Genomic DNA, 19,508 nt, shown 5'->3' with positions numbered 1-19,508 from the left:
CGTAGTCTGCAGAAATATTTAATTTCTGGAAACTTCTTCAAGCTATCTAAAACTAATTATGATGTGAGGAACAAAGGCACATCTGCTAATGTAGCCACTGCAAGACTGAACAGCTCTATCGCATTGGACACAGGACTTCATATATCAATCAAATTTGACCCCAGCTCCTGGCAGTGAAAGCTTAACAACGCCTCTTTCCTCAGCTCTTTGGAAACAAACTCTGAACTCATTTATTTTAGTAGAAGCAAAAAGAAATTTTTTAAGACAGCTGATAAGGGAATGGCCTTTTTTTCTTTTTTTTTAAGTTTGATGCACCTTTTATCCTAAAGCAAATGTCAGGTATGTGACAAGCGACACACAGTTATTACACAGCAGACAGTATATATTCCATGTGGTCTTGAGCCTCTGCTATCTATGTATTTTCAGTTTAATTTAATGAACAGGTTCAGAGTAGACCTGGGATGGATGTATACATTCAAAAATCACAAAACAAGTGGAAAGAGATGGAAGACAGTTTAATAGTAAACATTAATACTTTTCACTGTGATTACATCACTGGAAATAATCACTGTTAACTTCATTTCCAGCAGTAAAAGAGTTAGCTGGAGAAAGCAGTAGGCAAACACACTCCATATTCCTATAGTGACATTTCACGTTCAGCGTAAACAAGTCTTTTGCCTATCTGGATTTCTGCACAGGTAAATGATGTTACTGACATATCTTAAGCTAAATCCAAAATGGTAGAATTCCTTGTGTTTGATTCTAGACTATAAGAGCTAATCTTTAAACAGTTGGTCACCTGTGATTCTTTGGAGGACTTCAGGGTTTAACTGTTGTGTAAACTGCAAGAGGGAAAAGAAACTACTATACTGCCTGTCATTCAGTCTTTTCTATCATTAAGAGCTTGCAGGGTTAAGCAGACATTTCATGTCTTTTGTAGTTCGATGTCAACTGTTTCCTTGTTTCTCTCTCACAGTGGCTATGAATACTTCTTTGATTGTCTCCTTATCCAAGTTCCTGCCTGTAAAGAGAGATAAATTAGCTAATGATATCTTACAGTGTATTACAAAAATGCATGCAGGTAGAAGCCTGCGAATCTTCTCAGCAAGGAAAATGTTTATTATGCCAATGACTGAAAACAGAGCAGTATTAAAAATAAGCTGCAGGTAACAAGATAAATTTAGGTTTTAGAGGCAACAACAGACTTCAAGCTCTGTAAGTAAGGGAAAGAAGGAAAAAGAGTGGGGTTTTGGTAATAAAAACACTTTGCAAAGCAGAGAGTAACACACAGGAAATAATAAACACACAACCTTCGCATTACAAGCTTTTCAGAAAAAAAGCAGATTTTATATATTTTAATGGCTATAACCACCTTCCTTACAGTTACTGCATATTTGACCAAACATTCAAACCATTCCCATCACAATATTTATAATTATGGATTTTAAAAATAATATTAAATATGCCAATATATTTTTTGTGGGTTTTTTATTTGTTTTATTTTATTTCAGAAAAAGAAATAGTGTAGATTCTTCTCAGCTGGAAGATAAAACTGCTGGAGGTCTTCATGGATAAACCTTTGACAGACGTTATGCTGAACACACTGCTACTATTCTGGCCGGTTTAGGCTGGTGGCCTTTCACTGGACAAGTCACAGGACTGCATGCTGAAAGAACTGCTTCTTAGAGTCAAATGAGGAGATATGTCATTTCCTCTTACCTATTAGGACCAGCCTGTTTGTTCTCTTTTCATCTTCTTCCCAGGCTACTGCAGTCTCTTCCAGATCATAGAGCTCATGAACACCTTGGACTATCACCTGATGAGATTTGCCTTGAATACATACCAGTCCCTTATCAGAAAAATAACTGTTAGGATATAGAAACAAACCTTTAAAAATTAAATAATCCTGGCAACTATGCACTAGTTGGTCAAAATAACCATGTAGTATGATCACTTCTACTCATAACATACATTCCCACATCTCCTTATTTTTGAAAAACTATTAATTAGGCAGGGCCCCTCCAGTCCCCATCATGGCATTCGCAACTCTCTTCCTGAAAATGTGAATCAAGAGTCTCTCTATTAAGCTCAGAAATAAAATCAGCACTTCTACTCCTCTGTCTGGGGACTTGCTCACTGGAAATTGAAGCAGCAGCTTTCCTGGAAGAGCCTCCCTGAGTGATTGTTCATCCTTGCAGTTCATGCATTCGTGCCTCTAGGGTCAAGGTAGGCTTGCCATCCCACCTCATCATGTCCTCTCCGTGGTCACACAAGTAGAACCATAGGGTAGCCCGTGGTGTGTAACCTCTCCTTTGAGCCATGATAGCCCTGGATTGTGATCAGCCTTTTCTACATGAGTTGACTTCCACTTCCAAGATTGCTTCTTGTGTATAGGGGTGACTAATACTGGCATGGGTTGATCCTCTGGTTCAGCTGCAGTGCCTGTCCTGGGGGTTTGAGTAGCTGCAGCGCCCGTCATTGGGGTTGGAGTGACCACAGTGCCCGTCACTTTGTCTTTCAATCCAGAGACATTCTCTTCCCCTTGGGAGCACTGAATACTCTTGAGCAGGGCTCGGTACGCGGGGGCCAGGCCCCAGCACGTTGCAGTCATCTGTGTCTCTCTGGAGTTCCCAGCGTAACAACATGCTTTCTCCAAAGATTCTATTAGTTTTTCAGGATTCTGCACTTGTTCGGGAGTGAAACTCCAGAACACTGGGGGTGCCCACTGCCCTAGGTATTTGCCCATGCTATCCCACATGCCCTGACACTTGTAACTATCAAGCCTTGGGGAAGATCTCTGGATGATATTCTTAAGTTGCTTTCTAAACCTAGCCAAAACCAAAACAACATGCCCAAAAACTAACAATAAGTACGCCTTAACTACCCAAGGATGTTCAAGTAGCAAAAAGGTTGTTGCCATAAAGGTGGAGACATCATAGAAGAAAGTAGCAAAGATACCATTCTGTATTTCCTCCATATAAAATCTCTCAGAGAAGGAGGTATAGTTGCTAATTGCCTCAGTGATGTTGACATCCCTAAGTAAATGGTATTTTTGGAACTGTCTGCTAAAGACATAACAATGAACTATGCGAGCCTGGCAAAACAGAAGTTGAGGGCCAGAGACAGAAACTGAAAGACAGGGAAGCACCTGTTTCATTACAATATCCTTGAGGAGAGCTTAGAGACAGATTAAAGCAAACATCCCACCTCAGAAGCCACTGAGAAACAGGGCGATAAAGTATGTAGTCAATGAGAACAACTCATTGGGATGTAGATAAGAAATAAAACAAAGTGTCCAGTAGCGGAACTATCCTTGAGATAATACCGAAAATCAGGCCCACAGGCCAGGAACCATCCCCTCCTCTGGTAAGTCCCTTAATCTATGAGCACGCATGGTAAATTAAATTGAGCTGTACTGTTACATCGAAGCAAGAAAGAAATTAACCTATTATTAGCTGAGGCACGTGAATATTAGCTGTGATTGACATATTTAACTGTATAAATGCCTTTTAGTTTCTCAGTGTGGGGTGCTGGCTTTGTGGGCTACCACCGAGCACCAATCTTTGCACAAAAATGACTTGAATAAAATACCTGCGCTCTGTGTGTAGTTAGGCATTTTGCACACTGAGCAAACGAACACGCTTTTTGGGATAACAAGGTGGTATCCAAAGTACAGTAACGGTTCCAACACAAAACCCAAATACCAGATAAAGCTGAAAACCAGTATCTGCATAACAAATCTTTTAGGCAAAACATCACTACTCATGCCAGAACACACCAGGCTAAACAAACCAACAGTAATCTTTAACACATACTGCAAAAACGAGAACATGGTGCTGTGACCAGCAGCTGTTATTATCTCAAACCCTCAGGCCCCACGTTGGGTGCCAAAGGACTGTTGCGGTTTAGCCAACAACTCAGCCCCACACAGCTGCTTGCTCACTTCCCCACCAGCGGCATGGGAGAGAACCAGAAGGGTAAAGCTTGTGGGTTAAGAACAGTTTAACAATTAAAACAATAACACCAACAGCAGCAACGATAACGCAACAGAAAGGAAAACAATGAGATGGGCACGAAACCCAGGCCAGGGAACGAACAACCAAAACCAACAGCACGCGACGCAGCCGCTCACTGCCCGCAGACCCGACACCGCCAGTCCCTGAGCCCCAGCGCCCCCCGCGCGCCAGCTGCCCCCGTTAACGTGCTGGTCACAGCGTCACATGGTACGGAGTGAGCATCCCATTGGCCAGTCGGGGTCAGCTGCCCCGGCCGTGGCCCCGCCCCTCCCAGCCTCCTGCCCACGCGGCACAGCGCGGGGAGCTGGGAAGGCCCCTGACCTGTATAGGCACCACTAGGCTGCTACTTAACATCAACTAGGACATCAATGTGCCATCCACATTTTACCAGCTACAGTGAAGACAATTAACTCTATTCCTGCCAAAACCAGCACACATGAGAAAATATCTGCATTTGACATATTAGTTGGAATTCTGGAACTATCTGCTAAAAGGATTATGAATGCAGGTATGATATAAATATAAAAGCAACAAACTTTGGAACCCATTCTATAATTACTTGGGGTTCATTTGCTTCGGTGTACTTGTCTGTGACTGAGGGCCAGCACACAGCTGATCACAGGCCCTCAGGTCTCCTAAAGAATTACTTTAATTCCAATGCTCAACACAACAAAAACGTACTTGTGCATAGCAGTACTGTTTTCAGACAGCTTAAGTTGCATCAGTGGCTACTTTCTTCTATTTTTCAGGAAGAGAAAGACATGGATATTCTTGTTTTGTTGCTGAAAGAGCAAGAATACAACCCTTCTTCCAAGGAAATGAAAATTATGTTGCTACCCATGATGCACAAGTGTTCTCAGAAAACAAATCAGAGCATATTTTCTTGTATTTCTTACAGCCTACTAAATGGCAGACTTGTTCTTGTTTTTTAATTATCTACTTGGCTGCTTGATATAAGAAAAATGAAAATATATCCTAATTTGTCACCTATAATCTTTTCAAACCCATGCAACTGAAAAACATATGAAGCACCCATGAAGATTAATACTTACGGGCTACATTTTCAAAACTACACTCTGACAACACTGTAAAATTTTTAAGTATAGACCACAACTAGTATTGCACTGCTGTGGTATGCCAAATTCAATTTCTGCATATTACGCCAACAGCTACAATTACAGATAGCAATCTATAGTTATATCCCTAGATAAAGAGACATTTATTGAGATGGATGGAACCTTTCAAAGCAAAGGTAAAAAATGAAAAAGTGATTTAATTATGTCCTGATTATTAACTCTGCCACTGATGTGGCGGGATAGCTATGGCTTAGTTGCCATCACAGAGACATGGTGGGATGACTCTTATAACTGGAGTGCTGCAATGGATGGCTGTAAGCTCTTCAGAAGGGATAGGTAAGGAAGGAGAGGTGGTGGGGTGGCTCTGTATGTTAGGGAGTGCTTCGATTGCATAGAGCAGAGCGATTGGGATGATAAAGTCAAGTGCTTATGGGTAAGGATTAGGGGGAAGGCCAACAAGGCAGAAATCCTGCTGGGAGTCTGTTACAGACCACCCAACCAGCATGAAGAGGTAGATGAAGGATTCTACAGGCAGCTGGTGGATGTATCACAATCAGTTGCCCTTGTTCTAGTGGGGGACTTCAATTTACCAGATATCTACTGGAAAGATAACACAGCAGAGAGGAAACAGCCTAGCAGGTTCCTGAAATATGTGGAAGACAAACTCCTGATGCAGCTGGTAAGTAAGGCTACCAGGAGAGGTGCCTCGCTTGACCTCCTGTTCACAACAGAGAAGGACTGGTGGGAGATGTGGTGGTTGGAGGCCATCTTGGGTTTACTGACTGTGATATGATTGAATTCTCAGTTCTTGGTGAAATAAGAAGGTGGGGTCAGCAGAAGGACTACCAGACTTTGGCCTGTCCAGGGCACTCGTTGGGAGAGTCCCTTCGGAGGAAGTCCTGAAGGGGAGAGGAGCCCAGAAAAGCTGGGCACTTATCAGGAAGGAAGTCTTGAAGGCACAGAAGCAGGCTGTCCCCATGTGCCATAAGACGAATGAACCGGCAGGGAAGACAGCCAGCCTGGCTGAAGAGGGAGCTTTTGCTGGCACTCAGGGGAAAAAGGAGAGTTTACCACTTTTGGAAGAAGGGGCAGGCAATTTAAGAAGAGTATAGAGACCTTGTTAGGTCTCGCCAAGAGAAAATTAGACAGGTAAAAACCCACCTAGAGCTCAATCTGGCCACTGTTGTAAGACACAACAAAAAGTGTTTTTACAAATACATTAACAACAAAAAGACAACCAAAGAGAATCTCTATCCTTTATTGGATGCAGAGGGGAACGTTGCCACCATGGACAAGGCTGAGGTATTAAATGCCTTCTTTGCCTCAGTCTTTAATAGTCAGGCCAGTTACCCACAGGGTATTCAGCCCCCTGAGCTGGAAGACAAGGACAGGGAGTGGAATAAACCCCCCATTATCCAGGAGGAAGCAGTTTACAACCTGCTGAGCCACCTGGACACTCACAAGTCTTTGGGGCCAGATGGGACCCACCCAAGAGAACTGAGGGAGCTGGCAGAGGAGCTCACCAAGCCACTCTCCGTCATTTATCAGCAGTTCTGGTTAACAGGGGAGGTCCCAGGTGACTGGAGGCTTGCCAATGTGATGCTCATCTACAAGAAGGGCTGGAAGGAGGATCCAGGGAACTACAGGCCTGTCAGCCTGACCTCAGTACCAGGGACGATTATGGAGTGGTTCATCTTGAGTGAGCTCACTAGGCATGTGCAGGACAACCAGAGGATCAGGCCCAGTCGGCATGGGTTCATGAAAGGCAGCTCCTGCCTGACCAACCTGATCTCCTTCTATAACTAGGTGACCTGCATAGTGGTTGAGGGAAAGGCTGTGGATGTTGTCTACCTGGACTTCTGCGAAGCCTTTGACACTGTCTCCCACAGCATCCTTCTAAAGAGACTGAGGCCCATGCCTAAGACAGGCGTACTCTTTGTTGGGTAAAAAACTGGATGGATGGCCAAGCCCAGAGAGTTGTGGTGAACAGAGATAAATCCAGCTGGCAACTGGTCACAAGTGGTGTTCCCCAGGCCTCAGTACTGGGGCTGGTCTTGTTTGATATCTTTATCAATGATCTGGATGAGGGGATCAAGTGCACCCTCAGTAAGTTTGCAGATAACACCAAGCTGGGCAGGACTGTTGATCTGGTTCTGGGTAGGAAGGCTTTGTAGAGGGATCTGGACAGGCTGGATTGATGGGTTCAGGCCAACTGTATAGGCTTCAACAAGGCCAAGTGCTGGGTCCTGCACTTGGGTCACAAAAACCCCATGCAACGCTACAGGCTTGGGGAAGAGTGTCTGGAAAGCTGCATGGCAGAGTAGGACCTGGGGGTGTTGGTTGACAGCCGGCTGAACATGAGCCAGCAGTGTGCCCAGGTGACGAAGGCGGCCAACAGCATCCTGGCTTGTAGCAGGAATAGTGTGGCCAGCAGGAGTAGGGAAGTGATCGTGCCCCTGTACTTGACACTGGTGAGGCTGCACCTTGAAGACTGTGTTCAGCTTTGGGCCCCTCACTACAAGAGGGACATTGAGTTGCTGGAGCATGTCCAGAGAAGGGCAACGAAGCTGGTGAAGGGTCTTGTGAGGAGAGGTTGAGGGAACTGGTGTTGTTTAGCCTGAGGAAAAGGAGGCTGAGGGGAGACCTTATCGCTCTCTACAACTACCCGAAAGGAGGCTGTAGCAAGGTGGGTGTTGGTCTCTTCTCCCAAGTTACTAGCGATAGGATGAGAGGAAACAGCTTCAAGCTGTGTCAGGGGAGGTTTACACTAGGTATTAGGAAAAATGTCTTTACTGAAGGAGTGGCCAGGCACTGGAACAGGCTGCCCAGAGAAGTGGTGGAGTCACCATGCCTGGAGGTGTTAAAAAAACATGTAGATGTGACACTTTAGGGCATGGTTTAGGAGGCATGGTAGTGTTGGGGTGACGGTTGGACTTGGTGATCCTAGGGGTCTTTTTCAACCTTAGCAATAATTCTATGATTCTATGTTTGGGACTGTACACCTTCCCTTTCAATGGACAACAAGTAGGATCAATGTTTGCTTCTCTGACAGCTACCTCCTTTTGAGTTGTTCCACCAGCCAGCAGATAACGAACTGTCTCTACACAGAGCAATGACAAATTGCTATTCTCCATTTTGTCTGCTCTGCTACAGTGATCCAGTAGCACCTTTGATTGGTCTGTAACTGACAGTGCACTGCAGTTTTTGAGGTGTAAAAGAGGAAAAGCACAAAACAAAGAATTTGGTGATTTCTGACCTTCAGTCTTATGACATCCATGATGTGGCCAGCCTTATCTTTCACATTCTTCTCCCACAGAAGATTCTATGAAAAGGAAAAATGTTTTCATAAACAGAACAGCATGGGACAATTTTCCATAAAAAGCCACAAAAATTTTTCAGTTTACAGCGATGTATTACTTACCTGAATAAAGAGATTTAAGTTTTCTTCTTTTATATTTCCTGGAACTTCAAATGTTACAGTAATTATACCCTGTAAATGGAAAGACCCACTTGTTATTACCAAATTAAATAAAAATTTTATTACAGTAATTTCAAGAGGTGTTCTTTATAACTTGGCCTAATAATAAAGCAATTATATACCCATGTCAAATTAAAAAAAAAATCTATTTCTATTCTGCTACAATTTGCTATATTATGGTATACTTTTTAGTACGCTTGGCTATGCACTTAAGGGTCATATGCAATACTTTGAATAGTTTAATGCCACCAGCTTCTACTGCGTAATTCTTTGTTGTAACTGATGTTTGTTCTCAAAGAAAGTGTAAGAATTTTAATTCTTATAGGCTAGTAAACTCAATCTCTGAAATATGTTTAAGAATACTGTTTTCTCGGCATACCGATCTTTGTCACAATTTCTGATCTTTATCACAATTCCATCAAAGATTAATCAACGCATTTTTCATCTATGCATACATTCCTGTTGTGATATAAATAGAGTATGTAGGAATAGATTCCAAAAATAAAGATGTCTGAAGTGATGTTTTATTCCATAATAACCAATAATAATAACAATAACGTGTAGTTTAAAATTAACAATTTATTTCAAAATAAGGGAAATAATGTGTCTTAAACTTATTTTTGTCACTATAACCTCTCAATGGCCTAGAACATACACAGAATTACTTTTTGTACAACCTAAAATTCTTCCAAATTATTTCTGTTTTCAGATGAGTGGTGTAACTTAAGAAAAAAAAAGACAGGAGAGAGAGAGGAGAGAGGAGAGAGAGTGGGGAGGGGAGGGGAGGGGAGGGGAGAGGGGAGGGGAGGGGAGGGGAGGGGAGGGGAGAGGGGAGGGGAGGGGAGGGGAGGGGAGAGGGGAGGGGAGGGGAGGGGAGGGGAGAGGAGGGGAGAGGAGGGGAGAGGAGGGGAGAGGAGAGGAGAGAGGGGAGAGGAGGAGGGAGGAGAGGAGGAGGGAGGAGAGGAGGAGGGAGGAGAGGAGAGGAGAGGAGGAGGGAGGAGAGGCGAGGAGAATTTCAGTTGGAGGGGCCCTACAATGATCATCTAACCCAACTGCCTGAGCAATTCAGGGCTGACCAAAAGTTAAAGCATGTCATTAAGGGCATTGTCTACATGCCTCTTAAACACTAACAGGCCTGGGGCATTGACCACCTCTCTGGGAAGCCTCTTCCAGGGTTTGACCGCCCTCTTGGTAAAGAAATGCTTCCTAATATCAAGTCTGAACCTCCCCTGGTGCAGCTTTGAACCATTCCCATGCATCCTGTCGCTGGGTCCCAGGGAGAAGAGCTCAGCACCTCCCTTTCCACTTCCCCTCCTCAGGAAGCTGCAGAGAGCAATGAGGTCACCCCTCAGCCTCCTTTTCTCCAAACTAGACAAGCCCAGAGTCCTCAGCTGCTCCTCATAGGTCAGGCCTCCAGCCCTTTCACTAGCTTTGTTGCCCTCCTCTAGTTGCAATCAAGGACCTTAATGTCCTTTTTAAATGGTGAGGCCTAGGACTGCACACAGTACTCAAAGTGAGGCCACACCAATGCTGAATACAGCGGGATGATCATCTCTTTTGACCAGCTGATTATACGGTATTTGATGCACCCCAGCATGCAGTTTGCCCTCTTGGCTGTCAGGGCACACTGCTGGCTCATATTGAGCCTGCTGACAACCAGCACCCCCAGATCCCTTCCTGTATGACAACCACTCCTCTCCCAGTTTAGACTTGTACATGGCATTATTCCATCCTGGGTGCAGAATCCAGCATTTGGACTTGTTAAATTTCATCCCATTAATCATTGTGCAAAGCTCCAGTCTATCTAGATCCCTCTGCAAGGCCTCTCGTCCCTCAAGAGAGTCAACAGCACCTCCCAGTTTGGTATCATCTATAGACTTGCTAATGGTTCATTCAACTCCTGCATACAGATTGTCTGTCAATATATTGAACAGAACTGGCCCTGGAACTGAACCCTGAGGAACACCGCTGGTGACTGGTCACCAGCCAGGTGTAGCCCCATTCACTACAACCATTTGAGCCCTGCCCTTCACCCAGTTCTTCACCCAGTGCACTGTAAACCTGCTCATCCCACAGTTGCACAACTTGTCCAGGAGGATGCTGTGAGGGACAGTATCAAAAACCTTACTAAAACCCAGAAGAACTACATCCACCGTGTTCTCTTCATCTATTAGGCTGGTGACCTTACAGAAGGACACCAAATCAGTTAAACAGGACTTTCCTTTTGTGAACTCATGTTGACTGTGTGTGATGACTGCATTGTTCTTTAAATGCCTTTCAAAAGTACCCTGTATAATCTTCTACACAATTTTTCCAGGAACTGAGGTTAGACTAAAACATCTGTAGCTCCCTTGGGTCTTCCCTCGCCCACCCTTTTTGTAGATTGGAATAACTCTGGGTAGCTTCCAGTCAGCAGGGACCTCCGCAGACTCTCAGGCCTTTGGTAAATGATCGAGAGGGGTCCTGCCATAACATCCACTAGCTCCTTCAGTACACTGGCATGAATCCCAGAAGTCTTGTTTTGAAGCTGCTCAAAGTGTTAGCTCTTGGTTGCTTTGATGAGTTTACTAAATCATTAGATAAACATTTAGATTTGCGGCTTGTTGCTTATATTTAATACTAAGTTCCAAAAGGAAAATATAATTGCCTTTTGCTGTTTTCAAGACTAGCAACTTCACAGTCAAGATCTGCAGTTCAGAAGAAATATACAGGCATTATATGCATGTTTTAACCTGAAAATTAAATTTAATCATAGCAACTTTCTAGAAGGAAATTACACTTTTCTAAGTGTTGTGGTTTAGCCGGCAACTCAGCCCCACACAGCCGCTCGCTCACTCCCCCACCAGTGGGACAGGGGAGAGAATCAGAAGGGTAACGCTCGTGGGTTGAGATAAGAACAGTTTAATAATTAAAATAAAACAAAAACAAAAATGCAATGGAAAGGAAAACAACGAGAGGCGTGAAACCCGGGCCGGGCGGGGGAGGGTGGTGGGGGGTGGAAGGGGAATGAACCACCAAAACAAACCACACGCAACACAGCCGCTCACCACCCGCCGACCCGATGCCGCACCGCCCCCGAGCCGCAACTGCCCCCCCTTAATATACTGGACATGGTGTCACGTGGTACGGAATGAACATGCCATTGGCCAGTCGGGGTCAGCCGCCCCGGCCGTCACCCCACCCCCCGCCACAGTGCGGGAAGCTGGAAAGGTCTCCAAACACCACAGGCACCACAGTGAAGAGAATTAACCCCTTCTCAGCCAAAACCAGCACACAAAGCTACTGTATAAAAATAAAAGTCTGTTGGGGTTTTTTTTTCAGTCCCTGAGGGGACTGTTGCCCATGGGTGAACCGCACCCAGCTGGGTATACCCTGGAGAGGACTGTTGTCAACAAAATCAGGAGTAAACCTCATAACACCAAGGTAGTGTTAAAAGGCAGGCATTCTTTATTTATGACGCTGGATGCACGGGGGATCGCTCCTCCTAACATGCACAGTCAGATCTCATTGTGCCTGTTAAGTACATGTTCTATATACATATTCATTAGTTTTCCAATAAAATATATACATATTCATCATATGCAAATGTCATTTGCGCATGCCTGTTGGTGTCTCCGGGTGGTCGTCAGGGGTCTCTGGATGAGGGGTATACTCCAGTTAACCCTCGTTTTCGCACAAACTCAGTTCTGAGATTACGTATGTCCGTCCTTGACGGATGGTCTGTTCTGGTTTAGTGTTTGCTCTGCAGTTCCTTACCTTTATGGTTCTGTACATCTGCTTTTCTTAAGGTCAAATGTCGCCATAACTTTGTTTAGGCACTTCTTTTCTTGAAGCCTTTCTGACTCCCCCAAAGCAACAAGTTTTAGTCATAGTGCAGGCTGTTCCTGTTAAGGCTACCTCATTATCCTGGCTAAGTTTTGGCTCCAGGTCCAAACATTTGTTGAGCTACACTAGATTGCATTAGTAACATTTAACTATTTATTCCCTGTATCATTGCTACCTAAATATGAGGCTTTAATCCTTAAAACAGAGGTTTGGACCCAAAAATTAGGCTTTGAGCCTGAAAAGAGAGGTTCTGACACAAACATATTGTCTATTGTTTCATTCGCATTAATGATTAACTAATGACTAAGATACAGATCAAAGAATACACTGATTGTCCCCAGACTTAATGTTCAGTTGGACAGGGCTGTACAAGAAGTATAGCACCGTCCATGGTTGGTTAACTTCATCACCCTAGTTACACTGTGACCCACAACTCGTCCACAGAGCAGGGTACCTGTATATGGACTGGAGCCCATATGTGACCACAGAGCAGGAACACTGAAGAGCAGAGCAGTGACAGACCCATGAAGAAGCCAAAAGGAGCAGAAACCTAATTCAAAACTACAGGCCCTGGTAAAAAGTCTGTCTTTCTTATAAGCCCCCTTCAAGTATTGAAAGGCTGCAATAAGGTCTCCCCAGAGCCTTCTCTTCTACAGGCTGAACAACCCCAACTCTCTCAGCCTCTCTCCACAGAAGAGGTGCTCCAGCCCTCGGATCATTTTTGTGGCCCTCCTCTGGACCTGCTCCAACAGGTCCATGTCCTTCCTGTGCTGAGGGCTCCAGAGCTGGACGCAGCACTGCAGGTGGGGTCTCACCAGAGCTGAGTGAATTATTACAATGACCTGGGAAATCCAGAAGTAGCCTTGATTCTGGTACTAGCAATCTGGGATTGTATATTCTGGTGTGAGTGGTGCACCCATTATTTGTTTGTGGATGTATGCATACAATGTATAAACAGCTGCAGAAATAGGGACCTGGGAAAGCCCTAGTGGGACAGGAAGATGACTGGGAAGACATAGGATGGTGCCAGCTTCAAGCCCATGTGCCCAGGGCATGGGGCCTTCACAGTCCCCTAGGGCAACATCCAAGAAAATTAGCCCAGGAGTTGCAAAAGGGATACAACTACTACCTGTAAAACACTAGATGATGTGCTGCTTTGCCATGGGGGTATGATAGATTTTATCACATGCTTCAAATGAAGCCTCAGAAAAATCGGGACCACTTAGAATCATCACCATCAGACTGACAGTCACTAATGGTGACTACTGGTTAGACTAATGGTCTGCTAAAAGATGCACTATCAAGTGCTCAGCAAGAAGGGCAAACCCTGCATGTAAACATGTAAATTCAAACCCTTATGACAGTAACCTCCATCATCTGCTTAGCAGGAGATGCAGGTTAAACACAAAAATTTTTAACGTGTATATTCAGACTGCTACAACACTAATCCCTACAGTTTAACCCTCAGTGGCAAGGGGCGGAATATGTTCTGGGTGTACATTTTGATGATATTAAGGGTAGAGCCTATAACCCATATATGTTCATACAGCTCTTGGAAGCTTTCATGTACGTGTAAGCTTTCTTGGCTTATGTAGCAGGGGGCTGCAGTGCTGAGGGGTGTGGGAGGAGTCCATCAGCTGCCTTGTACGTCTCACAACCTGTTCAAGCCAGCTCTGAAGTCATACAATGGTTAAAAAAAAAAAAAATCTCACACATCTTCAGGTAGAGAAACACATGGCACCCTGTTAGAGAGACAGACACCTCCAGCCACTTGGGACTGAAGACCCTTTGGAAGAGGCATACCACGCAACGCCAAATGGGGTACATACACCCCTGAAAGAGTGCAGCTTGTTGTTTACCCACAGAGCAAGGGCACTCCACAGGTACTGGGGGTCCTGCGTGAACCACAGGGAAGGAACCCTATGGAACAGAGCAGTGATAAGGAACAGGAAATCATTACACAAACACCCTCAACTTCCTATGCCACAAGTGATCTTGCTGGGAGAATTTCAGGACGAAGTGTAAGCCACTGGAAAAAAAAGAAAAAAGCCCAAAACAAAACAGGGTAAGCTGGGGGACAGAAGGAGAGTTGTTCATGTAAGTGTTTCTGTAATTGCTTTACAGTTCTGTTTTTCAGTACTCAGTAATTTTAAGTTTTTGTTGCCCGGCAATAAATTCAGTAGTTCCCTCATTTAAGACTGTTCTGTTTTTGAGAAGAGTCTAAGAAGAAAAAGGTACTGTGGTCACAACATTTGGAAAACAAAGAAAAAAAGAAAATTAGAAGGGACCCTTTCAAGTAAAAGCTGTCCATCATGGACAAGACAGGTGCTTAAAAGTAGCAATTAGCATAAAGTGGTTTATATTCTGTAGGGATGGTAGACCAGACCCTTCTTTAAATTCATCTAAAAAAATACACCAAAAAAATACACAAAAAAAGATACTGTAATCGCTCAAATAAAAGCCAAAAAGGCAGAAATGCTATTTGAAGTTGCATTATGCTAGCATCATTGTATGGCATACAGGGAGAGAGAAGACTCTGCCCTGATATAAATACATATTGGGTTGTGTACCTGGGGCAGGGTGGGCAGGTGGGAATATATTTTAGAGTTTAATTTGACATACAGAAAATAACAACTGCAGAACTGTTTGGGGTTTTTAGCATACATGGGCTTACAGGATTGATACCTAGTTTATAGGGCAGAATCTACTCACTGTTAGAAGTTAAATTGTTACTATTTCTTGTGAAAAAATGGGAAGCACTCACAGAATGGAAATTTACACAGGCTTAACTACTTGGTGAAGTTTTAAAGCTTTAAAGAATGCAAAGTCATGAATAACATCTCCCTGATATCTACATACACAGATTTGGACAGAAAACCTACAGGATAAAGACTGGTTACAAATAGGACTTGATTCTGCAAATATTAAGAAGAGTAGCGCTATTAGTCTGTTTCAGTAACACTTTCCATATGACTGACTGAAGCAGTGGAAGCCTATAAGCTATTTCTGAAAGTAAGATTTAGTATATCCATTTAGAATCTATCTACAACAAAGCACATTCCTGTATGTACTCCATGTGATCTTCCAAAGACCTTAAAACACATTACTCCAACTGAAACACTCTGAAAAGGTAACATGATTAGCATGCAATGCTTGCAATGACCCTGAACAACTTTGTTGTTACAAAGACACTGAAGCAGTAGTTTTGGTAATTACCTTGTCTAGGTGTGCATGTGTTGTCTTTACATGCTCAAGCTTTTTCTGCAAACTGAAAACAAACAAAGTTAAATGTCTCTTTTGAATAGGATGGACAAGATGTCATTCATTCAAAATTTAAATAAACTCTTCAGTATTGCAGAGCAAAACTAAAATATCAAAGATAGACTGTATACTCAGAATAAGCTTCAACTGTTAATTCCGTTTTAATCTCCAGAGAGATAGGTTTAGTTATTTTGGTTTGATCTAGTTAATGATTTGTGCTGGAACATTAGGTTTTTAAAATATAAACAAAATTATAATAATGATGTGCAGTATCTTTGGGATTTATTTATACTTCAAGAAGCACAACACTTTTGATGTTCCTTTGTGTAGGAACAAAAGGCAAACTACATTATCAAAGCAAGAAGGGAAAAAAATAACTCAAATCTGTTTACGTATTAGACATTGATTTCTTGAACATACTTTAGAAGGGTGATTTGAAAAGCAAGAATCAAAAGATATACAAAGCTGTTGCTTGTGAGAATGAAATCTGTAACACTAAGTGAAATACCGTACTATAGAATAGCAGGTTGGAAGGGACCTCAAGGACCATCTGGTCCAACCTTTCCTGGCAAAAGCACGGTCCAGACAAGATGGCCCAGCACCCTGTCCTCCTGAATCTTAAAAGTGCCCAGTGTTGGGGAATCCACCACTTCCCTGGGGAGATTATTCCAGTGGCTGATTGTTCTTATTGTGAAAAACTTTCCTCCTGTGTCCAGTCAGAATCTCCCCAGGATTAACTTGGACCCATCACCCCTCGTCTTTTCCAGGTGACTCCTTGTGAAAAAGGAGTCTCCATTTTCTTTGTAGCCACCCTTTAAATACTGGACCAAGGTGATAAGGTCTCCCCTAAGCCTTCTTTTCTCAAGGCTGAACAAACCCAATTCTCTCAGACTTTCCTCACGTGGCAGGCTTCCCAATCCTTTGGGCATCTTTGTGGCCCTTCTCTGGACCCTCTCCAGCCTGTCCACATCTCTTTTGCATAACAGGGACCAAAACTGAACACAGTACTCCAGGTGTGGCCTGACAAGCGCTGAGCAGAGTGGGATAATGACTTCTTTATCTCTGCTGGTGATGCCCTTGTTGATGCAAGCCAGCATCCTGTCGGCCTTCTTTGCCACAGCAGCACACTGTTCTCCCATATTGACCTTGTTGTCCATCAGGACCCCCAGGCCCCTTCCACAGAGCTGCTCCCCAGCAGTGTAGATCTCAGCCTGTGCTGCACTCCTGGACTGTTTCCTCAGGTGCAAGACCTTACACTTACCCTTGTTGAACTTCATAAGGTTCCTGTTAACCTACTCTTCCAGCCTATCCAGGTCTTTCTGCAGGGTGGCTCTCCCTTATGAGGCATCCACTTCCCCACTCAGTTCGGTATCATCAGCAAAGTTCATCAGGGTACACTTGATGCCATCCTCCAGATCACTTATGACCATATTAAACAGCACTGGGCCCAGTGTCAATCCCTGGGGAACCCCACTCACAACGGGTTGCCAGTTTGAAAAGTAGCTCTTTACCACCACCCTCTGGGTGCAGCCTGCCAGCCAGTTCCCCACCCACTGCACAGACCACTTCTCTAGACCGTAACACAGCAGTTTCTCTCGGAGGAGGCTGTGGGAAACCATATCAAAGCCTTTGTCTATCTTGATTTCTCTATGTCCACCGCTCACCCCACATCAACCAAGCAGGTTACTTTGCTGTAGAAGGCAATCAGGCCTGTCAAGCACGATTTGCCCTCGGTGAATCTGTGTTGGCTTTTCCCAGCCACATGCTTCATTTGACTTGTGATGGCCCCCAGGAGGATTTGTTCCATAACCTTCCCAGGGACTGAAGCAAGACTGATGGGCCTATAATTTCCTGGACCCTCCTTTAAGCCTTTCTTGTAGATGCAGGTGACATTAGCCTTCTTCCAGTCTTCCGGGATGTCCCTCGACATCCACTTCTCAAAAAGCATGGATAGTGGCCTCACAACAACATCTTCCAGCTCTCTTAACAGCGTCCGGTGGATATTGTCAGGGCCCACCAATTTATAGGTGTCAAGCTCCTGTAATAGCTCACATACCAACTCTTCCTTCACTGGTGGTGGGTCTGTGTTTGCACCAACCTGGATTTTTGTTCCCAAGGCCTGGGATGCAACAGTGCCAGTAAAGACAGAGGTGAAGAAAGTGTCAAGAACCTCTGCCTTTTTCAGTGTTGTTGGTGACTAACTCACCTCTTCTGCTTAACAGTGGGGCAATATTTTCCTTTTGTTTCTGCTTGTTATTCACGTACCTGAGGAACCCTTGTAGTTTTGACAGCTCCAGCCAATTTCAATTCAGGTTGAGCTTTTGCTTTTCTAACTGCATCTCTGCACACCCTGGCAATGCCCTTGTAGTTCTTAATGGGTATTCGTCTGCTTTTCCATCTCTGGTACACCTCTCTCTTCTTTTTGAGCAGATGCAGTTAAACTTAGTTAAGCCAAGCAGCCTCTTGCTCCACCTACTTCTCCTACACCTTTAAAGGGGATGAACTGTTCTTGTGCTTCCAGGACAGCACTCTTGAAAAACTCCCAGCAGTCTCTAGTTCCTTTATCCTCCATGGAAGCTTCCCATGGTATCCCTCCCAATTGAGCTCTGAGCTCAATTTCACTGTATAGAGCTTAAATAAAATCATAAGAAACGGAACTTCATTTAAGCGCCTACAGCTTTCTTGGTGCTTTTAGAATTTGTCTTTACATGCTGCAATTTTAGAGTTTACTCTGTTTTAAAAACACGCACTGAGAACCTCTAAAGGAATTATGAGTGAGAGAAGAGAGAAAACTAGACAAGGAAAGAAAGATATTTTTTTTTGTCAGCTCCTTAACGACTTTCTCAGATTTGTAAAGGATAGCACTTCTCAGTAAACCTTGCAGGATGACACCTAATATTACACCTAATCAGATCTAACTGTGAATTGCCATTGTCAAGAACGATTCTTTTCTGGTTTACATTGTCTTACTGTTTTCTCTCTGTTGTGTGGCTCCAGGGTGAGTCAGTTTAACCAGCTGATCCATCATAAGAACTCAGGACACAGGTTTATGACCTGGTTTATGACCTAAAAATTATCCACTGGCCATAAAGAATATATTGGCCTTCCTCCCCCCTTATCTTTCTTTTGGATGTCTATTCTGACACCTCTCTGATGCTGCCATTGGTACAGGTCTGATTGGTACACTCAAGGAGCTCAAAAGAAAAAAACACTACTTTTCACAGTACAGGCAAAAGCCAGTGCCAGCTGAAAGTCAGGCAAAGCAGGCTAATATTTGGACAGTACTGCACCACTTCATTGGGAAATCTCATGAGCACATCTCATCTACTAGAGTTTACTAGCTTGCATCTTCTGCAATTTCTCCCTTCTGTGAACATCAAAGTGGCTACATTCCTTCACCTGAAGTGAATAGTGTGCACCCAGGAAGAAAATGAAGCCAATACTGTCCCCAGTTACATATTCCCTCCTTTCCTTTACAATTGCTCCAGCGCTCCTTGCTCCCTTCATGGAAAAATTTCAGCACACAAAGTGAACAGAAAGCTCTTCTCCCCTTGCCTCCAGTTTTACTTTTCCACCCACCTACCATGCAGAACTCACATTTGGCATTAAAAAAAAAAAAAGGAAAAAAAGGGAACACAGTAACCAGAATTTGCAGTGGCTTTGTTTGTTGTAGAACCTCAGCCCCTCATTGTTTTCTGTGAAAACTAAGGAGGCCTCCAGTTGTCAAGTGAAGTGGAAAAGTATTGAAATCATTTAAGTTTTAAGAGAACCAGAAAAGAACATACAAATCTGCTCTGCTACTATTAAAGCAAAAAGTTGTATTTTGGGAAAAAAAGCCAACCAACCATGCAC

General features: G+C 43.8%; 1 protein-coding gene across 2 annotated transcripts in view; it reads right to left on the bottom strand.

Annotated features, from left to right (window-relative positions):
* Positions 1-498: 498 nt before the first annotated feature.
* LOC142050678 (zinc-regulated GTPase metalloprotein activator 1A-like) overlaps positions 499-19,508 on the bottom strand; it is a 36,069-nt gene continuing 17,059 nt past the window's right edge. The window contains exons 11-15 of one of the 2 annotated variants that reach the window (XR_012658085.1): positions 15,612-15,663; positions 8,514-8,582; positions 8,349-8,414; positions 1,720-1,865; positions 499-1,021 (exon numbers count right to left, since the gene is read on the bottom strand). Coding sequence is in view for 1 of the 2 variants with exons in the window: in XM_075079653.1 (XP_074935754.1) it covers positions 948-1,021; positions 1,720-1,849; positions 8,349-8,414; positions 8,514-8,582; positions 15,612-15,663 (391 nt within the window). In the remaining variant the exon portion in view is untranslated. The remainder of the gene's footprint in view (positions 1,022-1,719; positions 1,866-8,348; positions 8,415-8,513; positions 8,583-15,611; positions 15,664-19,508) is intronic. The other variant, XM_075079653.1, reaches the window with a different exon arrangement.

This window comes from Phalacrocorax aristotelis, chromosome Z, assembly GCF_949628215.1.
Source record: "Phalacrocorax aristotelis chromosome Z, bGulAri2.1, whole genome shotgun sequence".
Lineage (NCBI taxonomy): Eukaryota > Metazoa > Chordata > Aves > Suliformes > Phalacrocoracidae > Phalacrocorax > Phalacrocorax aristotelis.
Note: the sequence above shows the minus strand (reverse complement) of the source record. Positions and strands in the feature narration are given on the sequence as shown.